At 44.7% G+C, this 18,726-nt stretch overlaps 1 protein-coding gene across 4 annotated transcripts; it reads left to right on the plus strand.

The window, feature by feature from the left end:
- The first annotated feature begins 1,265 nt into the window (after window positions 1–1,265).
- TNFRSF6B (TNF receptor superfamily member 6b) lies at window positions 1,266–13,319 on the plus strand. Of its 4 annotated transcripts, none has more exons than XM_081011414.1 (5): window positions 1,266–1,379; window positions 6,556–6,705; window positions 8,444–8,819; window positions 11,280–11,492; window positions 12,699–13,319. In XM_081011414.1, the coding sequence occupies exons 2-5, from the start codon at window positions 6,661–6,663 to the stop codon at window positions 12,983–12,985; spliced, it is 921 nt and encodes a 306-aa protein (XP_080867540.1). In that variant the 5' UTR covers window positions 1,266–1,379; window positions 6,556–6,660; the 3' UTR covers window positions 12,986–13,319. The 4 variants fall into 4 exon arrangements, with proteins under 4 accessions (XP_080867540.1, XP_080867541.1, XP_080867539.1 ...); XM_081011415.1 differs by lacking the exon at window positions 1,266–1,379 and adding an exon at window positions 1,458–1,597; XM_081011413.1 differs by lacking the exon at window positions 1,266–1,379 and adding an exon at window positions 1,655–1,693.
- The last annotated feature ends 5,407 nt before the right edge of the window (window positions 13,320–18,726 follow it).

Consider the following 18,726-nt stretch of genomic DNA (forward strand, 5'->3'; position numbering starts at 1 on the left):
GTTGGAGCCAAATTCACCAGAAAGGAGTTCAATGTTTAATAAGCAGCCTGGCTACAGGGGGAGTTGTTTTACCACAGTGCACCCAAAGGATTACTTCAGAAATTGTCATCACAGTACATACAGTGATTCCACGACTTTCACAGACCATCTGAAAATGATCAGTTAATAGTTTTTGTGCCTGTCGTAGCAATCATAAACTGCTGTGCTAGATGCTGCATGGTTGTTAATTGCGTTTTTATTGCTTTTAGAAATTTCTTATGTTGTATTCTTTTGCATTCAACAGAATTCAAATTGGAAACACAATAGAAACACAATGTAAGAAATAAAAGCCACAATTTAAATGCAACATTGATATTTAATGTGACAGATGTGCCGCCTCTCGTCTTCAATCAAGTATCCACAGATACACTGCGGAACACTTAAACAAAGCAATGGTGGTCCATAGACCAGTTTGGGAATCTCTGCCTTTGGTAAAAATCACTCTTGCAAAAGGCTTCAGTATTTCTTCTTATTAAAAGGAAATTGATATCTTCCTACCCGCTCCCCCCCCCCGTCACCTTCCATGAATCATAACTGAGGTTAGTAGCACTTAAGAACCTAGCCTCATGAAATCAACCCCGTTGGTCCATCCAGGTCAGTACTGCCTACACTGATTGACAGCATCACTCCAGGGTTTCAGCCAGGTGACATTCTCCGCTCCTCCTGGAGGCGCTGGCAATAGAACCCAGGAACTTCTTCTCAATGCAAGCTAGATGCTCCCAGCCACAACCTTACGTTAGCACTTGCTGCTTCCCTGGGATTTATTATTTTTAAAGTGCCTGAACAAAAGTTCAAAAATGCCTGCACACATGCCAGAATCGAGGCGGGGAGCAGAGAACCGGCGATTTAGGGAAGGGAGAATAAGCTCCATCCAGATGAATTTTGCGGACAGAGAGTGGCAGCAGAGGCATGCAGATCCATGGCTGAAGAAACCGCAGAATGGGACCTGAACACACACGACCCTCTAGGGGCTGGGGTCGTCAGCTGCCCCTTGGGCGATCGATCACCCAATTGCCGCTGTTTCGAGCGGGTCGCTGCGCTTCGGATCCTCGAACCGAATTAAAGCTGTCAACGTTTCCCTCTTTAAAAGGGAAACCCCCTTATTCGGAATAGGATTCCTCGCAAGGAAAGGGAAAGGTTGACAGCTATGAACCCAATCACCCCCCATTTGTCCTCATCCCTTTTCCAGGAAGCGCGCAAATTTGGAAACGCGTTTTGGTTTTGGGATTTCCCTTGGGGTGGAGCCAGCTGGAAAGAAGCGGCGGGGAGCCACCATATAAGGGGCGGGGAGCAAAGGCCGCGCCAAGGCGAGCCCACCAACGAAACCGCAGCGAGCCGAGGTAAAGGGCAGGCAGGGGCGGAGCGCGGCGCAGGCCGAGTCGGCTCCGGCTGCGGAAGAGGCGCGCGAGGCTCGGCGGGGTCCGCCAGCCCGCGTGCGCCTCGGCGTGCGCCTTTACGCGCGGTGGCGAAGCGTTTCTGGCTTTGCCGGGAATAGAAAGCCGGGTGCGCGCGTAGATGCGCCTTTCGAGGGAACGCGTGGCGATGATTCGTGTCTCAGGTAGGGTCATCTGCGCTGTTTTCCTAGCGGGGATGACCGTTTCCTGAGGGTTCGCGTGGTCGCGCCGGCTGCATGTGGGTCCATGTCTGGTGCGAGGTATGTGTGCAGATAGAGGCATTGACATGATGCTGGGGCGGACTTTGGTAATACGGCGCCCGGAGCGAGGGCAAAGTTCGGCGCCGCCCCTGAATATTTATTATTTCCACAGTTGCTTTTTAATGGCTCTTCTCAGTAGATACCCTTATAAACATAGTTGGTCATCATCATCACCACCACCACCAGGTCTTCTCTGCGGTGGCGCCCTCCCATCAGATGTCAAGGTGATAAAGACCGACACAACCTTTAGAAGACATCTGAAGGCAGCCCTGTATCAGGAGGTTTTTAATGTTTGACGTTTTGTTATGTTTTTAGATGTGCTGGAAGCCACCCAGAGTGGCTGGGGGAACCCAGCCAGATGAGCAGGGCATAAATAATAAAATTGTTATTATTATTATTATTGGCCTCTTCCTCACGATGCCTGTGCTGATGTGCCTTCCGAGGGAACGTAGGGGTCGTCAGTGCTGTTTTCCTGGCAGAGACGATGATTTCCTGTGTGTTCATGTGCGACTGGTGCATGTGTGTCTGTGTCTGGTGGGAGGTATGAGACATGCATGTGTCTGCTGGTGTACATGTGATGCTGTCATGAGGACATGTTTTTGTCAGGTGTGTGTGTGTGTGTGTGTGTGTGTACAGATGAGGCTGTCGTTAAATGTTCATCAGGTGTACAAAAGAGACTGTTCTTTGTTGAGCACAATTCTTCTGCTATATTATAGGGTTTATTTAAAGTGCTATAATACTGCAAATTCACATGCATTCTAAAGCACATTCAACACATGGTTCCCCCTAAAGAATTCTAGGAACTGTAGTTGAGGGTGCTGGCATTGTAGCTCTGCAATGGGAGGTTACAGTTTCCAGGATCCTTCGAGAGAAGTGCTTTAAATTTGTGTTCAGTGGGTTCTGTGGATCTGCCCAAAGTGGCTGATTCGACCACTTCATCAAGTCTCTTTTTCAAAAGAATCCTGTCTTACAGATATAAATGCCTTTCTGTGTAAGCTACCCACCCAAATTAATCATGTAACTTTATACATTTAAATTGGGAAGTATATAAGCTGGGAAGAAAAGCGGTGTGTGTGTGTTGCATGGCAGTGTTAGAAATTCCCCAGGCACATTTTGCAACCATGTGGAGATGTCTTGATGCCAGATTGGCGACTGACATCTCCGTCTGGTTGGGCCCTCCAGCAGATAAGGAGAAGAGCTTATTTATTGCATTCATATCTCAACTTTTTCTCCAAAGAGTACATGGTTCACCCCTAGCACTCCGCAGTTAATCCTTACAATGACTCACAGTGAGCTTCACAACTGAGTGCGGATTTGAACCCTGATCTCCCATGTCCTGGTCTGACACTCTAACCACTACACCACACTGGCTTCCTAGAGCACTTCTGCTGTGGGGCAGCTCTATAAATTAAGTATGGGGAAAGCAAAATGTCACTTAGAGAAAGGATCTGAAATATTTTCCTTGAAGCTTGCATTTGTTTTCTTCTGGATTGTTTTATTTGATGTGTCAATGTGTTGTAAACTGCTTTGAGATTTTTTTCTTTAAAATATAAAGTGGTATATTAATAATAATAATAATAATAATAACCCACTGCAAAAGGTGCCTTGGTATTCCATTGCAGCAACTATGTTCTTTTTGCTCAAAAGGAGTGAGCTTTTCTTCATTCTCTTAAGCCAGCCTTCCGCATTATGCAACCCTGCTCTGGTTTTATATCTCTTACTAACCCTGTGCTGGCTGGGGATGTTGGGAGTCGTAACCCAAAACATCTGGAGGATATCTGAGATGACTTCAGTTGGGCTACTGTCGTTAATTCTTTTGGTCCTAGCAGAGATGTCTGGGATTCACACACAGTTTATTTAAGTAATAAACTTTTATTGGGTAAAGATTTATTCTTAATTGAAAAGATTTGTGTGGCTGGATGCTTCCCAGATCCTTGCGCTCTTAGGATATGAGGTCTGTGTCTTGTTTCACATAAGCATAACACACACTTTTCATCTTATTTCTTCCTTGGCTTAGCATGTGTTTGGAGAAGGGCTGTGGCTGAGGGTCAGAGCATGCCAGATCCTTGGGATCTCTAGGTAGGACATGGGAAGACTGCCTGGCAAAGAGCCTGGAGAGCCACTGCCAGTCCGTGTAGACATTATTGAGGGTGTTGAACTGCTCTTACTGTCAGAATGTTCTTCCTGAAGTTTAATTGGAACCCCATTTCTTGTCATTTGAAGCCATTGGTTTGGGTCCCTGATAGATAGATGGCTGGTTCCTATTTAACATTGTGTACGAGTCGTATGTCAGCTCCAGTCTCTTTGTGCATCCTCTACTTAATGCACCTGTCTTCAAAGAAACCTAATTCTAAGATAAGACATTTGGCTATGATCCAAGGCTAGGTGGTGTAATCCTTAGGTATCAAGAAGCTACACGCTTCTTGGGGCAGGGGGATGTAGACTAGGGAGTTCAGAGGGAAATGAACTGGCCGTGGACAGATTCACACCATAGATGGTTTGGATTGCATGGAACTGCCGTATTTTTCACCCTATAGGACGCACTTTTTCCCCTCCAAAAATGAAGGGGAAATGTGTGTGCGTCCTATGGGGCGAATGCAGGCTTTCGCTGAAGCCTGGAGAGCGAGAGGGGTCGGTGCGCACCGACCCCTCTCGCTCTCCAGGCTTCAGGAAGCTATCCACAAGCCTGGGGAGCCCGGCAGGAGTTCCCTCCGGGCTCCCTAGGCTTGCAGATGGCAGCCTGCAGCCCGAAACCCGGGAGCGCTCCGCAGCGCACCCCGGGCTTCGGGCAGATGTCCGCAAGCCTTGGGAGTTCCTGCAGAACTCCCAAGGCTTGCGGATAGCAGCCTGTTCTGGGGGCTGGGGTCGGGGGAAGCTCGGGCTTCCCCTGCCCCAGCCCCGCTCCTGGGGGGGAAATAATTTTTTTTCTTTATTTCCTCCCCCCAAAAACTAGATGCGCCCTATGGGCCGGTGCACCCTATAGGGCGAAAAATACGGTAGTTGATGGTTGCTTGAAAGTCCCCAAAAAGCCCAGCCATGCCATAATCCTGAAATGCCCAAATGTGTTGTCAGAAATAGCAGATAAACAGTTGTCTCGACAGCTTCTGTGTGCATGAGTTCATCTATTTAGCAAATAGTGTAAGTGGGACTACAGCTGTTGTCAGGATAAGGGTGTCTGGTCCAATTAAAGACCCTCCTGGTAGTAGTGCAACCTCCCATTGCTCTTACCAGATACTGGGAACAAACTGCTAGCTCTCTGGGAAATCTCAGAGATTTGTGCATCTCTAAGCAAGGGTCTCTATGTCTGAGGCTTCTGTTAGAATTCCTGATCTATGATTGCAGTCATGGGATTTTTGTCTTATCACATGATGGTGTTTGTTTTGACTCCACAGAGTGGGATGTGATGGAGACAGGATGTTTGTGTTACTGTGTTCCGTGAAGTGGGACTATTGTCCTTTGTTCTTTTTCTCTTTGCTGTCTGATGCTAGAGAGAGAGGGAGCCATGTTGCAGTGCTCCATGTGTGTTTATATAAATAAATAAATAAAGTAGATTAGCCAAAATGCTGAGTTGCTGAGGTCTGTTACGCAAACTGCGAGCACTCTGCGAATCCCTAAGTGTGCCAATGTCTGTTGGCATTGGTCGCTGTGATGTTTAGGCAGAAGAAAGCTTTTGAAGCTCCCGAATGAAAGACCAGGAGGGAGAGAACATGCCAGTCGGGCATGTGTCTCTGCCAGGGTCCTACTCGAGTGTAGGCTGAACTCCTGACAGCTTCATCAGCTAGCACAAAATGAAAAAAACTTCTCTCTCAGCCTACTCAGTGGCCAAAAGTCTTTGGCACTGCACTCAGAAATTGGACCTCCTTCTCAAGAACTTATGCCAGTGCTTTTAAAGCAACGAGGATCCTAAGACCCAGTGGGATATAAACTGACTAACAGCATAAATCAACAGTTTAAGAGTATTGGGAGTACAGAATGTGAAAATAAGAAAGGACTATCTTATCCTTGCCAGATGAGCCTGGACTACCTTGCTTTTCCAGCAAAAGCTGGTTCATGCCCCTTCAATGTAAAAAAAATAAAAAATAAGGCTAAAGTGGAACAAGAGGGATAGGACATAGGAGAAAAGAAGAGGGAGATGCTGGGAGCATGAGGTAGATGCTATCTTAGACCCTTATTCAAGAAGAAGAAGAAGAAGAAGAAGAAGAAGAAGAAGAAGAAGAAGAAGAAGAAGAGGAAGAAGAAGAAGAAATATTAAAATAAATAAAATTAACTTCCGGTTATTCTCATTGTACTATTTCTCATTTGTTATTTTACACGCAGTGCCTTATTATTATTTTTGCTTTCCCAGTTCTTGTCAAGAGTACTTTATTATTTATCACCTTAATTTTGCAAGAATCATTCAAGGTCTGCCAGGAGATATTTTTTTTGTTACACTAATTTTTCAGATAGCCTTTAAATATTCTCCATTCTTTATGTACCTTCTGCATTCTTCTACTTTTTCTAATTGCAAAGCCTTTGATCAGATTCTCAAAACTAACCTTACGTAACGCATCTGCTTTTATGCTTAGTCCAGGTACTCAATCAGCTAAACACAAGACATGGATAGCATCTCTTCACATGAGCCTCCACTTGTCTAATCCTGACACCTGTCTGTGGTTTTGAGGAAGGGTCAGGGCAGCTCTGAAAACTAGCCCCCTGTCCTGTATATTCCTCCCCCGCAAAAGGGAAACAGCCAATCTCAGACAAATTAAGAGGGTTCATTCTAACTCTCCAAAGAACAGAACATTCCGTCCTTCTGCACGCCTGCACATTGTTTTCTTTACGGTCTCTTTACACTCTGTTTCCTTTCACTTTTTCTTTCCCAGAACTACATCATCTGCAAACACAAGAGAAGGGCTGAGTCCGCACTGCGGCAGACCCCACCTGATTCCAAGAGAGCGAGCAGGACTGTCAAGACCCTCGGAAGTAGTATGCAACTCTACAGCAAGCGGAACCCTTTCAGGACGCTCTCAGAGGTAGAATTCCTGGCTCCCTTTTGCTTTCAGATGTCTAGGTTTGCAAGCATAAATACGCTTGAACAGGGTAGAGCTAGAGTGTCCAACATGGGAGTTGTAGTCACCTGGAAGGCACCACGTTGGCTACCCTTGGTGTAGAGCAGGGTTTGCCAAACGTGGGTCTCCAGCTGTCGTTGGACTACAACTCCCATCATCCCTGACCACTGGTCCTGCTAGCTAGGGATGATGGGAGTGGTAGTCCAACAACAGCCGGAGACCCAAGTTTGGGAAACCCTGGTGCAGAGAGAATGGAAGAAGTCTCTCTCTCTCTCTCTCTCATGACTCTAGGGCTTGGTCAAGGGCAGGGGCATCAAGGCCTATTAGCCATGACAGCTAATGTTCAGAAGCAGCCTGCCTTTGACTGCTGGGGAGGGTGCAGGGGGTTGCGAAGTGCAAGGAAGGAGGGCTGTCTTCCTACTCGTCGTATGGACTTCTTGGAAGCAGTTGAACTGGGATGTTGCCAAGTCAAGCAGAGTTCTGCATATGTTAAAGAGAAACAAGGAACACAGGAGGTGGCAGAGGGCAGGTGACTCAATATTCTAAGTGAGGGTTGCTTTCATTGCTTAAGGGAAAGGCAGCCTGTTCCTAGTCTCAGGGCTGTTGTCTCTGCAGGGGAAGGAGGACTTGGAGCCTGCATTGGCTTTTTGGACACACAGGTGGGGATGAACAGTAGGAGAAGACTTTTGTGCTCATGCCACACTTGTGGGTTTCCCAGAGGCATGTGGAAAAGAGGGTGGTGGACTGGCCTTATGCCAATAATAATAATAATAAATTTATTATTTATACCCAGCCACTCTGGGCAGCTTCCAACAAAATATTAAAATACAATAGTCTGTTAAACATTAAAAGCTACCCTTTAAAGGAACCTAAGAAGAGTGGGTGGCACTGAGGTCTAAACCACAGAGCCTAGGGCTTGCCAATCGGAAGGTCGGCAGTTCGAATCCCCACGATGGGGTGAGCTCCCGTTGCTTGGTCCCTGCTCCTGCCAACCTAGCAGTTCAAAAGCACATCAAAGTGCTTCCCTGGCGGGAAGGTAAACGGCATTTCCGTGCGCTTAGAAGCGGCTTAGTCATGCTGGCCACATGACCCGGAAAAACTGTCTGTGGACAAACGTAGGTTCCTTTGGCCTACAAAGCGAGATGAGCGCCGCAACCCCAGAGTTGTCCGCGACTGGACTTACCATATTTTTTGCTCTATAAGACTCACTTTTTCCCTCCTAAAAAGTAAGGGGAAATGTGTGTGCGTCTTATGGAGCGAATGCAGGCTGCGCAGCTATCCCAGAAGCCAGAACAGCAAGGAGGATCGCTGCTTTCACTGCACAGCGATCCTTCTTGCTGTTCTGGCTTCTGAGATTCAGAATTTCTTCCCCTTTGTTTTCCTCCTCCAAAAACTAGGTGCGTCTTGTGGTCTGGTGCGTCTTATAGAGCGAAAAATACAGTAACTGTCAGGGGTCCTTTACCTTTCTTCAGAAGAGACTGGTGGGTCAGGCCAGTGGCCCATCTAATCCTGCATCCCATTCTCACAGTGGCCAACCAGATGCTAGGGAGAAAACCCCTCAAAGCAGGACCTGACCACGAGGATACTAGCAAAACGTTAGAAATCTCACCCAATTGCAGAAACCTTTGCCAAGGACAGTTACTGGGAAAGGAACACGGTTGCTGCATCCGGCTCACTTGCGCTCTCTCCCTTTGCCTTCTAGTGGGTGGTGCTCTACATCCTGCTCTTGGCCCCCCCGTGTTCCGGCAGCTACCCCACCTACAGCAGGCGAGATCGCCGGACCAATGAGGTGTTTGTGTGCAAGCAGTGCCCGCCGGGGACGTACGTGGCTGAAGAGTGCACCAATGATAAGGACACCGTTTGCCAGCCCTGCCCCGCTCTCCACTACACGCAATACTGGAACTACCTCAAGAAGTGCCTGTACTGCAACGTCTTCTGCAACAGCCTGGAAGAAGAGGTGTGGCCGTGCAACGGCACACACAACCGGGCGTGCCAGTGCAAGGCGGGCTACCACTCGGATTTGGATTTCTGCATAAAGCACTCCAGCTGCCCTTTGGGAACCGGAGTTGCTCAGCTTGGTACGTATTGCAAGCGGCACCCTCACTCTCGATCCCAGCAGGCGCCGCTCTACTGGGGACAGCCCTTGGTTTGGGCTGGCTGTCCCTGGTAAATCACAGAGGTTAGAATCATAGAATTGTTGAGTTGGAAGGGGCTCACCAGGATCATCTAGTCCAGGCATAGGCAAACTCGGCCCTCCAGATGTTTTGGGACTACAATTCCCATCATCCCTGACCGCTGGTCCTGTTGGCTAGGGATGATGGGAGTTGTAGTCCAAAAACATTTGGAGGGCTGAGTTTGCCTATGCCTGATCTAGTCCAACCCCCTGCAATGCAGGAAACTCAACTAAAGCATCCCTGACAGATGGCCGTCCAACCTCTGCTTAAAAGCATCCACTCAGGGAGAGTCCACCTTCTTCCTGATGCTTAGTCGGAATCTCCTTTCTTGTCATTTGAAACCACTGCTTAGAGTCCTACCCTCCAGAGCAGGGGAAAACAAGCTTGCTCCCTCTTCCATGTGACAGACATCTGACATCCCTCTTCAGACATCTGAAGATGACTACCATATCTCCTCTCAGTCTGCTCTTTTCCAAGCTAAACTTACCCAGCTCCTTCAACAGTTCCTCATAAGGCCTGGTTTCCAGACCCTTGATCATCCTTGCTGCCCTCCTCTGCACACATTCCAGCTTGTCAATACTTTTCATATACAGTGGTACCTCGGGTTACAGACACTTCAGGTTACAGACTCCGCTAACCCAGAAATAGTACCTCAGGTTAAGAACTTTGCTTCAGGATGAGAACAGAAATTGTGCTCCGGCGGTGCAGCAGCAGTGGGAGGCCCCATTAGCTAAAGTGGTGCTTCAGGTTAAGAACAGTTTCAGGTTAAGAACGGACCTCCAGAACAAATTAAGTTCTTAACCCGAGGCACCACTGTATTGTGGCACCCCGATGTCTGGGAATCCAGCGCTGGGCTGCTATGAAGAATGGGCTTCTTCTGAGACATGAACGCTGTGAAATCTCTCTCCATTCAAAGCTTCCAATTTTAATATGTGTAAATAAATCATATTTACATATATAGAAAGCTTGGTACTCCATGAACAGTGGGGAATTCTGGCAAGGCTCTGCAAAATAGACAGTTGCCATCAGGGCTTTGCATGGGTTTGAAACCAGGTGTGTGCCACCTGTTTAGGGAAGCTTTTAATGTTTGATGCATTACTGTATTTTAGTATTTTGTTGGAAGCTGCCCAGAGTGTCTGGGAAAGCCCATCCAGATGGGTGGGGTATAAATAATAAATATTTGTTATTTGTTATTTATTATTTATGGAGGTGCAGAAGCAAGCCTACTGGCCAGAAATTCCTCCTGCATTGCAACATCAGTCTGGCAGCCCTTATTCATTTGCCTTCCTCTCGCCAGTGCCTCTAGCAAACATCTATGTTTTCTGGAGTACAGTTCTGGTCATAGACCACATGGCTCAAGTCCTCTGTTCTCCCCAACGGGAGATGGTATCAAGTCACAAGTCTGGATGAGGCCTTTGTCTCTGCCTTGGACTGGGGGTGCTCAATGGGTGGACTCAGTTCAGAGAAGTTTTGTGGTTCAGTGGTGTTTTGCTGAGATTCTTTTCTATATGTTCTGTAATAAACTGGATTTTGGACTTTGAACAAGTTATATTATTCACATACTTTGTGGCAACCTATACCTGACTTAGAATTCTGCCTTTTACTGAATCAGGCTAGCGTAGTGGATTTTCTTCAATTAACTCCTCCAGTTGTGAAGTTTAAGACCACTTTTGTTTTGGTCGGAACAACTGCGGCCACTGGGGAACACACAAAAGTGAAGTCCATAAGTTACACGGTTTCACCTTAGCTTTACGTCTAGAAATGGTGGGAGGAAATGAAACCTTGTGGACCCACGTGTGTGGTTTGATCTTCTTGCAGTCCACGGGACTCTCAAGAGTCTCCTCCAGCACCATAATTCAAAAGCATCAATTCTTTGGCAATCAGCCTTCTTTATGGTCCAGCTCTCACTTCCATACATCTGGGAAAACCATAGCTTTAACTATATGGACCTTTGTTGGCAAGGTGATGTCTCTGCTTTTTAAGATGCTGTCTAGGTTTGTCATTGCTTTTCTCCCAAGAAGCAGGCGTCTTTTAATTTCGTGACTGCTGTCACCATCTGCAATGATCATATTCTGCAAATAATAGATATACTGATAATATGCTATACTACACTGAAATGTTTAAATGTTTGATTGTCCTTGAATTTTCCCAATACACTTGCCATCCTCTCCTGCCACACCCTTAGAGAACCCCAGTACCAAGTGGTCCTACAAGACCCTCAGCAATTTTTTAAGTGCTACATGGGGGGGGGGGAGTAAGACATTTGGGAACCGCTGTTCTTAGACAATGCCCAGTTCCATTCGGAATTTGCATGCAGTGCTTGCTCACAGCTTCTTCTTCTTTTGCCATGGCTGTATCTTACAGGCAACCCGCAGGAGGACACTACATGTATCCCGTGTCCTCAGGGGACCTTTTCCGACTCTGTTTCCAGCACTGAGGTGTGCCAACCTCACCGGGACTGTTCTAAGCAAGGCCTGGCGGTCAACGTCCCTGGGAACCAGTTCCATGACACCTTCTGCACCGTTTGCAAGATGAGCAAAGCCAACAGCACCAAGGACAAAGCAGACGAAGCACCAGGTGAGAAGCTGCATGGAGGCACAGGTACCCCCCCCCCCGCCCATTTCAAATGAACATCAAGCACTTGTGACTTACCTTCAGCAAAATCCTGGGCCCTGTAATTTAGGAGTTCTTTTGTGCCCTTTCCAGAACTCCCACTCTTGCCGGCTTATGGTCCGTCCACCCCATGCTTTTAGAGCACTCTTATTCCACTTAAATCATCATTGAGAATCCTGGGAACCGTAGTTTGCTAAGGGTGCTGAGAACTGTAGCTCTGTGAAGTCAGGACCCTTAACGAACTGCAGTTCCCAGAATGCTCCATGACTGCTGTAACGTATGGTGTGCGGCAGCCCCGTTCTGGGTCTGCTGTCGTTTCTGAGTCATGCACATAGAGCACATTGCAGCATAGCTGTCAACCTTCCCTTTTTTGCGGGAAATTCCCTTATTCCAGCACCATTTCCCGCTGCTTCCCTGGATTGTTAGATATCCCAAAGACTGTCCCCAGGACAGGTGAAGCTGCTGATCCCTTATTTCCGAGGCTGCTGATCCCTTATTTTCAAATCTGAAAGTTGACAGCTATGTATTGCAGTAGTCATGGCAAGTTTCATACGCAACACTTTAAAGCTGGGTCAGAGAGCCTGGGAATTTCAAAAACATCACTCTAATGCTGGTCTGTTGAGTTGCCAGTGGATTCTATTTTCTGCCCTTGTAACCTACTCCACAAATCCCTTTTTGGATTGAAGCATGGCTTATCAGGTGCCTAAAAACAACATGTAGAAGTCTACTGAATAGTAAAAGGTAAAGGGACCCCTGACCATTAGGTCCAGTCGTGCCCAACTCTGGGGTTGTGGCGCTCATCTCGCTTTCTTGGCTGAGGGAGCCGGTGTACAGCTTCCAGGTCATGTGGCCAGCATGACTAATCTGCTTCTGGCGAACCAGAGCAGCGCACGGAAACGCCGTTTACCTTCCTGCCGGAGCAGTACCTATTTATCTACTTGCACTTTGACGTGCTTTTGAACTGCTAGGTTGGCAGGAGCTGGGACTGAACAACGGGAGCTCACCCCATCACGGGGATTTGAACCGCCGACCTTCTGATCGGCAACTCCTAGGCTCTGTGGTTTAGACCACAGCGCCACCCACCCACTGTAATATGAGCCTGGCACTAGAGGCCTTATTCACACCACCTGATACCAAGACCTGTTTCGTTTCCCGCCCTGCCTTCTCCAGGAATCGGGAGTGATTGTCAAGACGCCATAATAGACTTTGTGCCTTACCAAGTCGGGTCGCAGAGACGGCTGGAGAGACTGCTTCACAGAATCAACGGAAGTGCACCTGCCGCAGGTTGTGATGAGAAGAGCCCATTAGTGCTCCAGGTGGAACTCCATGCCTTCCTCATCCAGCTCAAGGACACTCTGGGGAAACAGGTCGTGGTGCAGAAGCTCTGGAAAGCCCTGGATCACATGAAATTGCAGAATATACAAAAGAAGATCCAAAAGCATTTCTTGAGCTCATGAGATTGGACGTGGGTTCAAGTTATAAAAAGGATATGCACAAGCGCCTCTGAGAAAAATAACCAGTACCATTTTGGTCTGCGACTGGGACTTTATCTAAGAGGACATTGTCTTCCCTTGGGCTTTGTTTATTAAAAAAAATTCCCCTCTTTGAAAAGAAGCAAAATTAATGGACACAATTTTTAACGAGTCTGATTTTCCCTCAAGCAGGGAAAATGTATTCCCTGATGTATTCCTGCAATGTATTCCCTGATGAAATTGTGCGCCCTGGGGGTCCTGAACTTCCAAGGAATTGTTTTTTTAAAAGCATTTAACTCAGTATTAGGGTTGTTTTTTTTTTTTTAAATGTGCTACTTATTCTCCCCTGCCACCCAAATAGAACACGCAAAATGAGCATAAATATATCAATAATAACTGATTTATCCTTTCCACAATCCTATCACTGCGGCCCATTTGTTCCAGGGGAAGAGTTGGTTTATGTTGGATTGGTTACACTTGCATATATTTTTTTATATTTTAATTTATCTTGCCATTCATAACTCTGGCTTTCTTAGTTGTTAGCGTTTTTATACTGCCCCAACAAACAAGAGGTTGGTGACCAGACAGGATTATCAAGAGGCTAAATCTGTCTGGAAGGCCAGTGCGTGCATTTAAGTTTCTAAAATATATAAGCCTAATATTGCCAGATATATCAACAGCATGTTCCACATGAATGAAACATGGGGAAGGGAGAAACAAGGAACAGTCTATGCAGACAAACTTTCACCAGTCAAAATTAGCTGAAAGCGTTACCCTGGTGTGGGGCCCAGGAATTGTTCCCACCCAGGGTAAGAGCCCAAAGCGCTGGGCGCTGGTTCTTCAAACAACAGCTGAGATTCTCAGGAAGTTCAACATGACCTCGGGATGAGAGTAGATCCAACATATTTTAAAATCCAGCATCGTTTTCCGATGCTTTATTCCATTTGCTGGAAACCACAGGCGGGGGAGAGGGCTCCTGCTTGTGGATCTGGGGTGGGGGCACTGTGAGAGTAGAATGTTGGACTAGATGGGTCACTGATCCAGCAGATCCTCTTTTTAATATTCTTAACACCATAATTTTAATCTTTTTATTTTTATTTTTTAAATCCATTGTAATTTCATTTCAAGTGATCGAAAAGTCTCTGGAGGCCTGGGTCCAGATTGACAGCCAGTGTGGCCTAGCGTTTAGAGTGCCAGACTAAGATCTGGGTTCGAATCTCCACTCTGCCATTAAGCTCACTGAGTGACCTTCGACCAGTCCCTGTCTCTCCGCCTAACCTACTTCACAGGGTTGTCGTGAAGATAAGAAGGGGAGGCGAGAACCATGTGCACCACCTTGAGCTCCTTGGTATATAAAGGTGATAAATGCATGAATGGATTGTGGAGGTAAGGACCCCCTTAAATGGTCCTGGGTTGGTGTTTCCAGGTCCAGCCTGCCCCAAGTAGTGGCTCTTGGATCTGAATGCTTGCCTTCTGTCACACCAATCTGTTAGCTGTAAGCAATAAAAGTTGTGGGCATTTTTATCCCATCTCTCATGTGGTTCGATTCTTGCTTTTCTGCTCTGCTCCATTGCGGAGCCTCAGTGGATTAAACGTGACCGGCAAAAGCAGCATATTGAGCCAAGCGCTTTGCAAAAGTAGAATGGTGATTTCCACGTGGCATTGTTTGGAATTTACTGCAAGAATGCCTCTCTGGTTGTGGAAATTCTAAGGTTTTCTTAGCACATGGGTTGGTAAGGCAAGTTAAGAGAAGGAAACAGGAACTTCCCTTGAGAGTAAAGTTTGCTGTCTTGGATAATAATTACAGTATTATTGATTTATTAATTCCTCCTAGATAAAGGTCTCAACACAATGTATGACAGAGACAATTCAAAACATAAAAGGGCTAATACATTTAAAACAAAACTAAAATCCTAAGAAGTGGACACTTGTCACAATGACCCACTTCACCAGCTGGGAAAGCCCGCTGGAGCAAAAATGCCTCCTGTTGTTTCTGGAAAATGCAGATAGTGGACTCCTGTCGTATCCCAGCATAACAAGGGCAGCCACACAAATGCAATCTCCATTGTTTATAAACCACAGGACACAGAATGAATTGTGTGCATTTCCTCCTTTTGACTAGTGCAGGAGATTCCAGATAGACTGGAATCTCAGATTGTTAAAAGTCTCGGTGATCCTGGCGATTGTTTGATGATTTTCAACTCAATTGAGATGAAAAATATGATATTAAGAACAAGTTACCGGAAAAAATTAATAATTGAAAACAGAACAATTATTATATACAAAGAAATACCAATTAGACTTTTGCGTAAAAGACAAGGATACCGACAAATAGTAAGTGTCTTACAGAGAAACAATATACAATATAGATGGGAGTTCCCCGAAGGAATTACCTTCTATTTTAAAGATAAAAGATTCAGATTGATAGATACACAAGAAGCAGAAATTTTTTTGAGAAGATATGAGAAGGAGCTTGGAAAAGGGGAAGAAAGGTACGGAGGAGGAGGGAGATATACAGAAAGGAGGAAGGAAAAGAAGGTAAAAAACACAGAGAAGCAAAAGAGAGAGAGAAAAGAGGAAGAAGAGGAAGTGGAAGAGGAAGGAGCAGTAGGTGGAGAAGAAGAGGAGGAGGAAGAAGAAGAGTTAGGAGAAGAAGATACCTAAAGCGGAGTCAGATAAACTGAGTATAAAAAATTACAGACCGATATCGCTTCTTAATAATGATTATAAATGCTACGTGATGTAATGAATAACATCCTACAAGGAGGGAAGATACTGGACTCCTGGAAAGATGCCCATATAACGTTGATACCTAAAGCGGAGTCAGATAAACTGAGTATAAAAAATTACAGACCGATATCGCTTCTTAATAATGATTATAAAATATTTGTGGAAATTATGGCAAACAGACTTAAGCATTACCTTAAAAATGTAATACACACGGACCAAGCTGGATTCCTTCCTAATAGACAACTAAAAGATAACGTTAGGCACATAATAAATATCATCGAATACCTGGAAAGGAAGAATGAAATCCCTGCAGTATTAATTTTTATCGATGCAGAAAAAGCATTCGATAATGTTTCATGGCAGTTCTTATTAAAGTGTATGGAGACAGCAGGGATAGAAGGTGCTTTTATGGAGGGAATCAAAGCAATTTATTCTAGTCAAAGAGCCAAATTGATTATTAACAACAATTTAACTGATACATTTGAGATTTCCAAGGGTACGAGACAAGGCTGCCCCCTGTCACCGCTTCTTTTCATAATGGTATTGGAGGTAATTGCAAATAAGATAAGGAAAACACCAGAGATACGAGGAATTAGAATTGGGGTGAAAGAATTCAAATTGAAAGCATACGCGGATGACTTGGTAATCTCACTGGAGGACCCAAAACAAAGTATGGACAAAGCCCTGGTACTTTTAGAGGAATTTGGGAGAGTAGCGGGCTTTAAGTTAAATAAAACTAAAACTAAAATGATGGTAAAGAACACGGGGGAAGACCTAAGGAGGCAATTAAAACTCCAATCAGGAATTAAAGAAGTAAAAAAGGTAAAATACCTAGGAGTGTGGCTTACAATGAAAAACATAAATTTAATGGCTGATAACTACATTAATACCTGGAAGGATATCCAAAACGAACTAGACATCTGGAACAGGATCAAACTCTCCTGGTCAGGTAGAATGGCAGCAATCAAGATGTGCATACTGCCGAAATTATTATTCCTATTCCAAAACGTTCCAGTGATTAGAGGAAGTGCAATATTCCAAAACTGGCAAAAAATTCTCTCTAAATTTATATGGCAAGGTAAAAGACCGAGAATTAGATTTAAATTGTTAACGGATAAACAAGACAGGGGAGGATTCTCGGTCCCAAATCTGAGACTGTACTATGAAGCCTCGTACCTTTGCTGGCTAAGAGAATGGATTATTTTGAAAAATACAGATCTGCTAGACTTAGAAGGATTTGACTTAAGATTTGGTTGGCATGCTTATCTCTGGCAGAATAAGGAAAAGGTGCATAAAGGCTTCTCGAACCATATTATCAGAGGAACATTGTTAGAAACATGGGAAAAGAACAAGAAACTGTTGGGGGAAAAAACCCCTGGTGGCTATCGCCTATAGATATGTTAACTATTAAAAAAACAAATATAGAAGGTGAGAGATGGACTTATGAAGACCTCCTAGAAAGATCAGAAAGAGGATGGAAAATTAGACCACATGAAGAGTTAAAAAGTAAATTATCAGGTTGGCTGCAGTACCATCAAGTCAATGCCTTATGGAAGGAAGATAAAAAGATTGGAATGAACGGAAAAAAATCCAAGTTCCAGGTAGAAATAATAGAAGGTAAAACTAAACTGCTATCTAAAATGTACAATCAGCTATTAGAATGGGACACCAAGGATGAGGAGGTTAAGGATGGCATGACAAAATGGGCTATAGACCTCGGATACAATTTGGATTTCAACAAATGGACGAGGCTGTGGACTAAAGGAATGAAATTTACAGCTTGCACCACCCTCAGAGAAAATATGGAAAAGATGATGTACCGTTGGTACATCACCCCTGTGAAACTGCAAAAAATGTTTAAGACCGGAGATAATGGGTGTTGGAAGTGTAAAACCAAAGAAGGAAGTTTCTTCCACATGTAGTGGAAGTGTGAAGAAATCAAAAAATTTTGGGAATCAATATATAATGAACTGAAAAAAAATACTTAAATACACTTTCGTTAAAAAACCCAAAGCTTTTCTTCTGGGAATGATCGGAGACGAGATTTAAAAAGAGGATCATATAATGTTTCAATACGCAACCGTAGCTGCCAGGATCTTGTTAGCAAAAAATTGGAAAACCCCAAATATCCCGACTGTTAAAGATTGGCAAATTAAATTATTTGAATATATGGATTTGGCAAGAATGACACAGAATATCAGACAGCAAAAAGGTACAAAGTTTATTGATGACTGGAATAAATTTATAATGTACATGGAATCAAATTCTAGAGATATAAAAATCACAGTAGGTTTAATATAATCCTTGCGATGTTTAGATGATATAAAATGAAAACTGCAGAACAGAATTACTACTTCACATAATCCAAAATCGAGATGGAGGGAAGTCAACTTTTATTTGTGTTAACTGATGTTTGTCTTCTGGTTTGTTTATATTTTCTGTTTTGGTTGATGTCTTTCTTTTTTCTTCTCATTGGTGTGTTCGGTTTGTTTTTCTTTTTCTTTTTTCTGTTGTTGTTTGGCTTAGAAAATTAATAAAAAGAAATTAAAAAAAAAAAGTCTCGGTGAGTTAAAAGAATGGCGTTCTTGCTGGTCCCAGCGTGGAAAGTGCCAATGATTTTATGCCAAGGCACATTTCGCTACCTCTTCATATAGCTTGTAGTGCCCCAGATTCCTCCCTCAGATGGGCCAGAGTTTCGAAGTCTCTGTGTTTTCTTTGCTGGACAGAAATAGCAGCAGGAAAGGAGATGTGCATCTTCTCCTCTTTTGCAGCAGCATAGCAAGCAAGCATAAGAATTGTTAGAAAAGACCAAGAAAAATAAAAATGCATCCTGTGGATTAAAAAAACCAAAATAAAATTTTACTGTGTCCATGCTTATACTAAGACTGCAAAAAGGAGTGCAAGACAAGAAGGGTTGCAGTTCACAAACCTGTGGGCAAAGACAGAATAGCAAATCTGGAGCAAGCATTGGCAGTTGTCCCTTTGCAAAACTTTGC

This window comes from Podarcis pityusensis (genome assembly GCF_964106645.2).
Source record: "Podarcis pityusensis genome assembly, chromosome: 6".
Lineage (NCBI taxonomy): Eukaryota > Metazoa > Chordata > Lepidosauria > Squamata > Lacertidae > Podarcis > Podarcis pityusensis.

Excerpts from the sequence above, each read along its gene's own strand:
- TNFRSF6B (XM_081011412.1), top strand. The coding sequence starts at position 1,816 with ATGGCTCTTCTCAGTAGATACCCTTATAAACATAGTTGGTCATCATCA. Across the intron at positions 8,820-11,279 it reads AACCGGAGTTGCTCAGCTTG|GCAACCCGCAGGAGGACACT; the intron begins GTACGTATTGCA and ends TGTATCTTACAG. Across the intron at positions 11,493-12,698 it reads CAAAGCAGACGAAGCACCAG|GAATCGGGAGTGATTGTCAA; the intron begins GTGAGAAGCTGC and ends TGCCTTCTCCAG.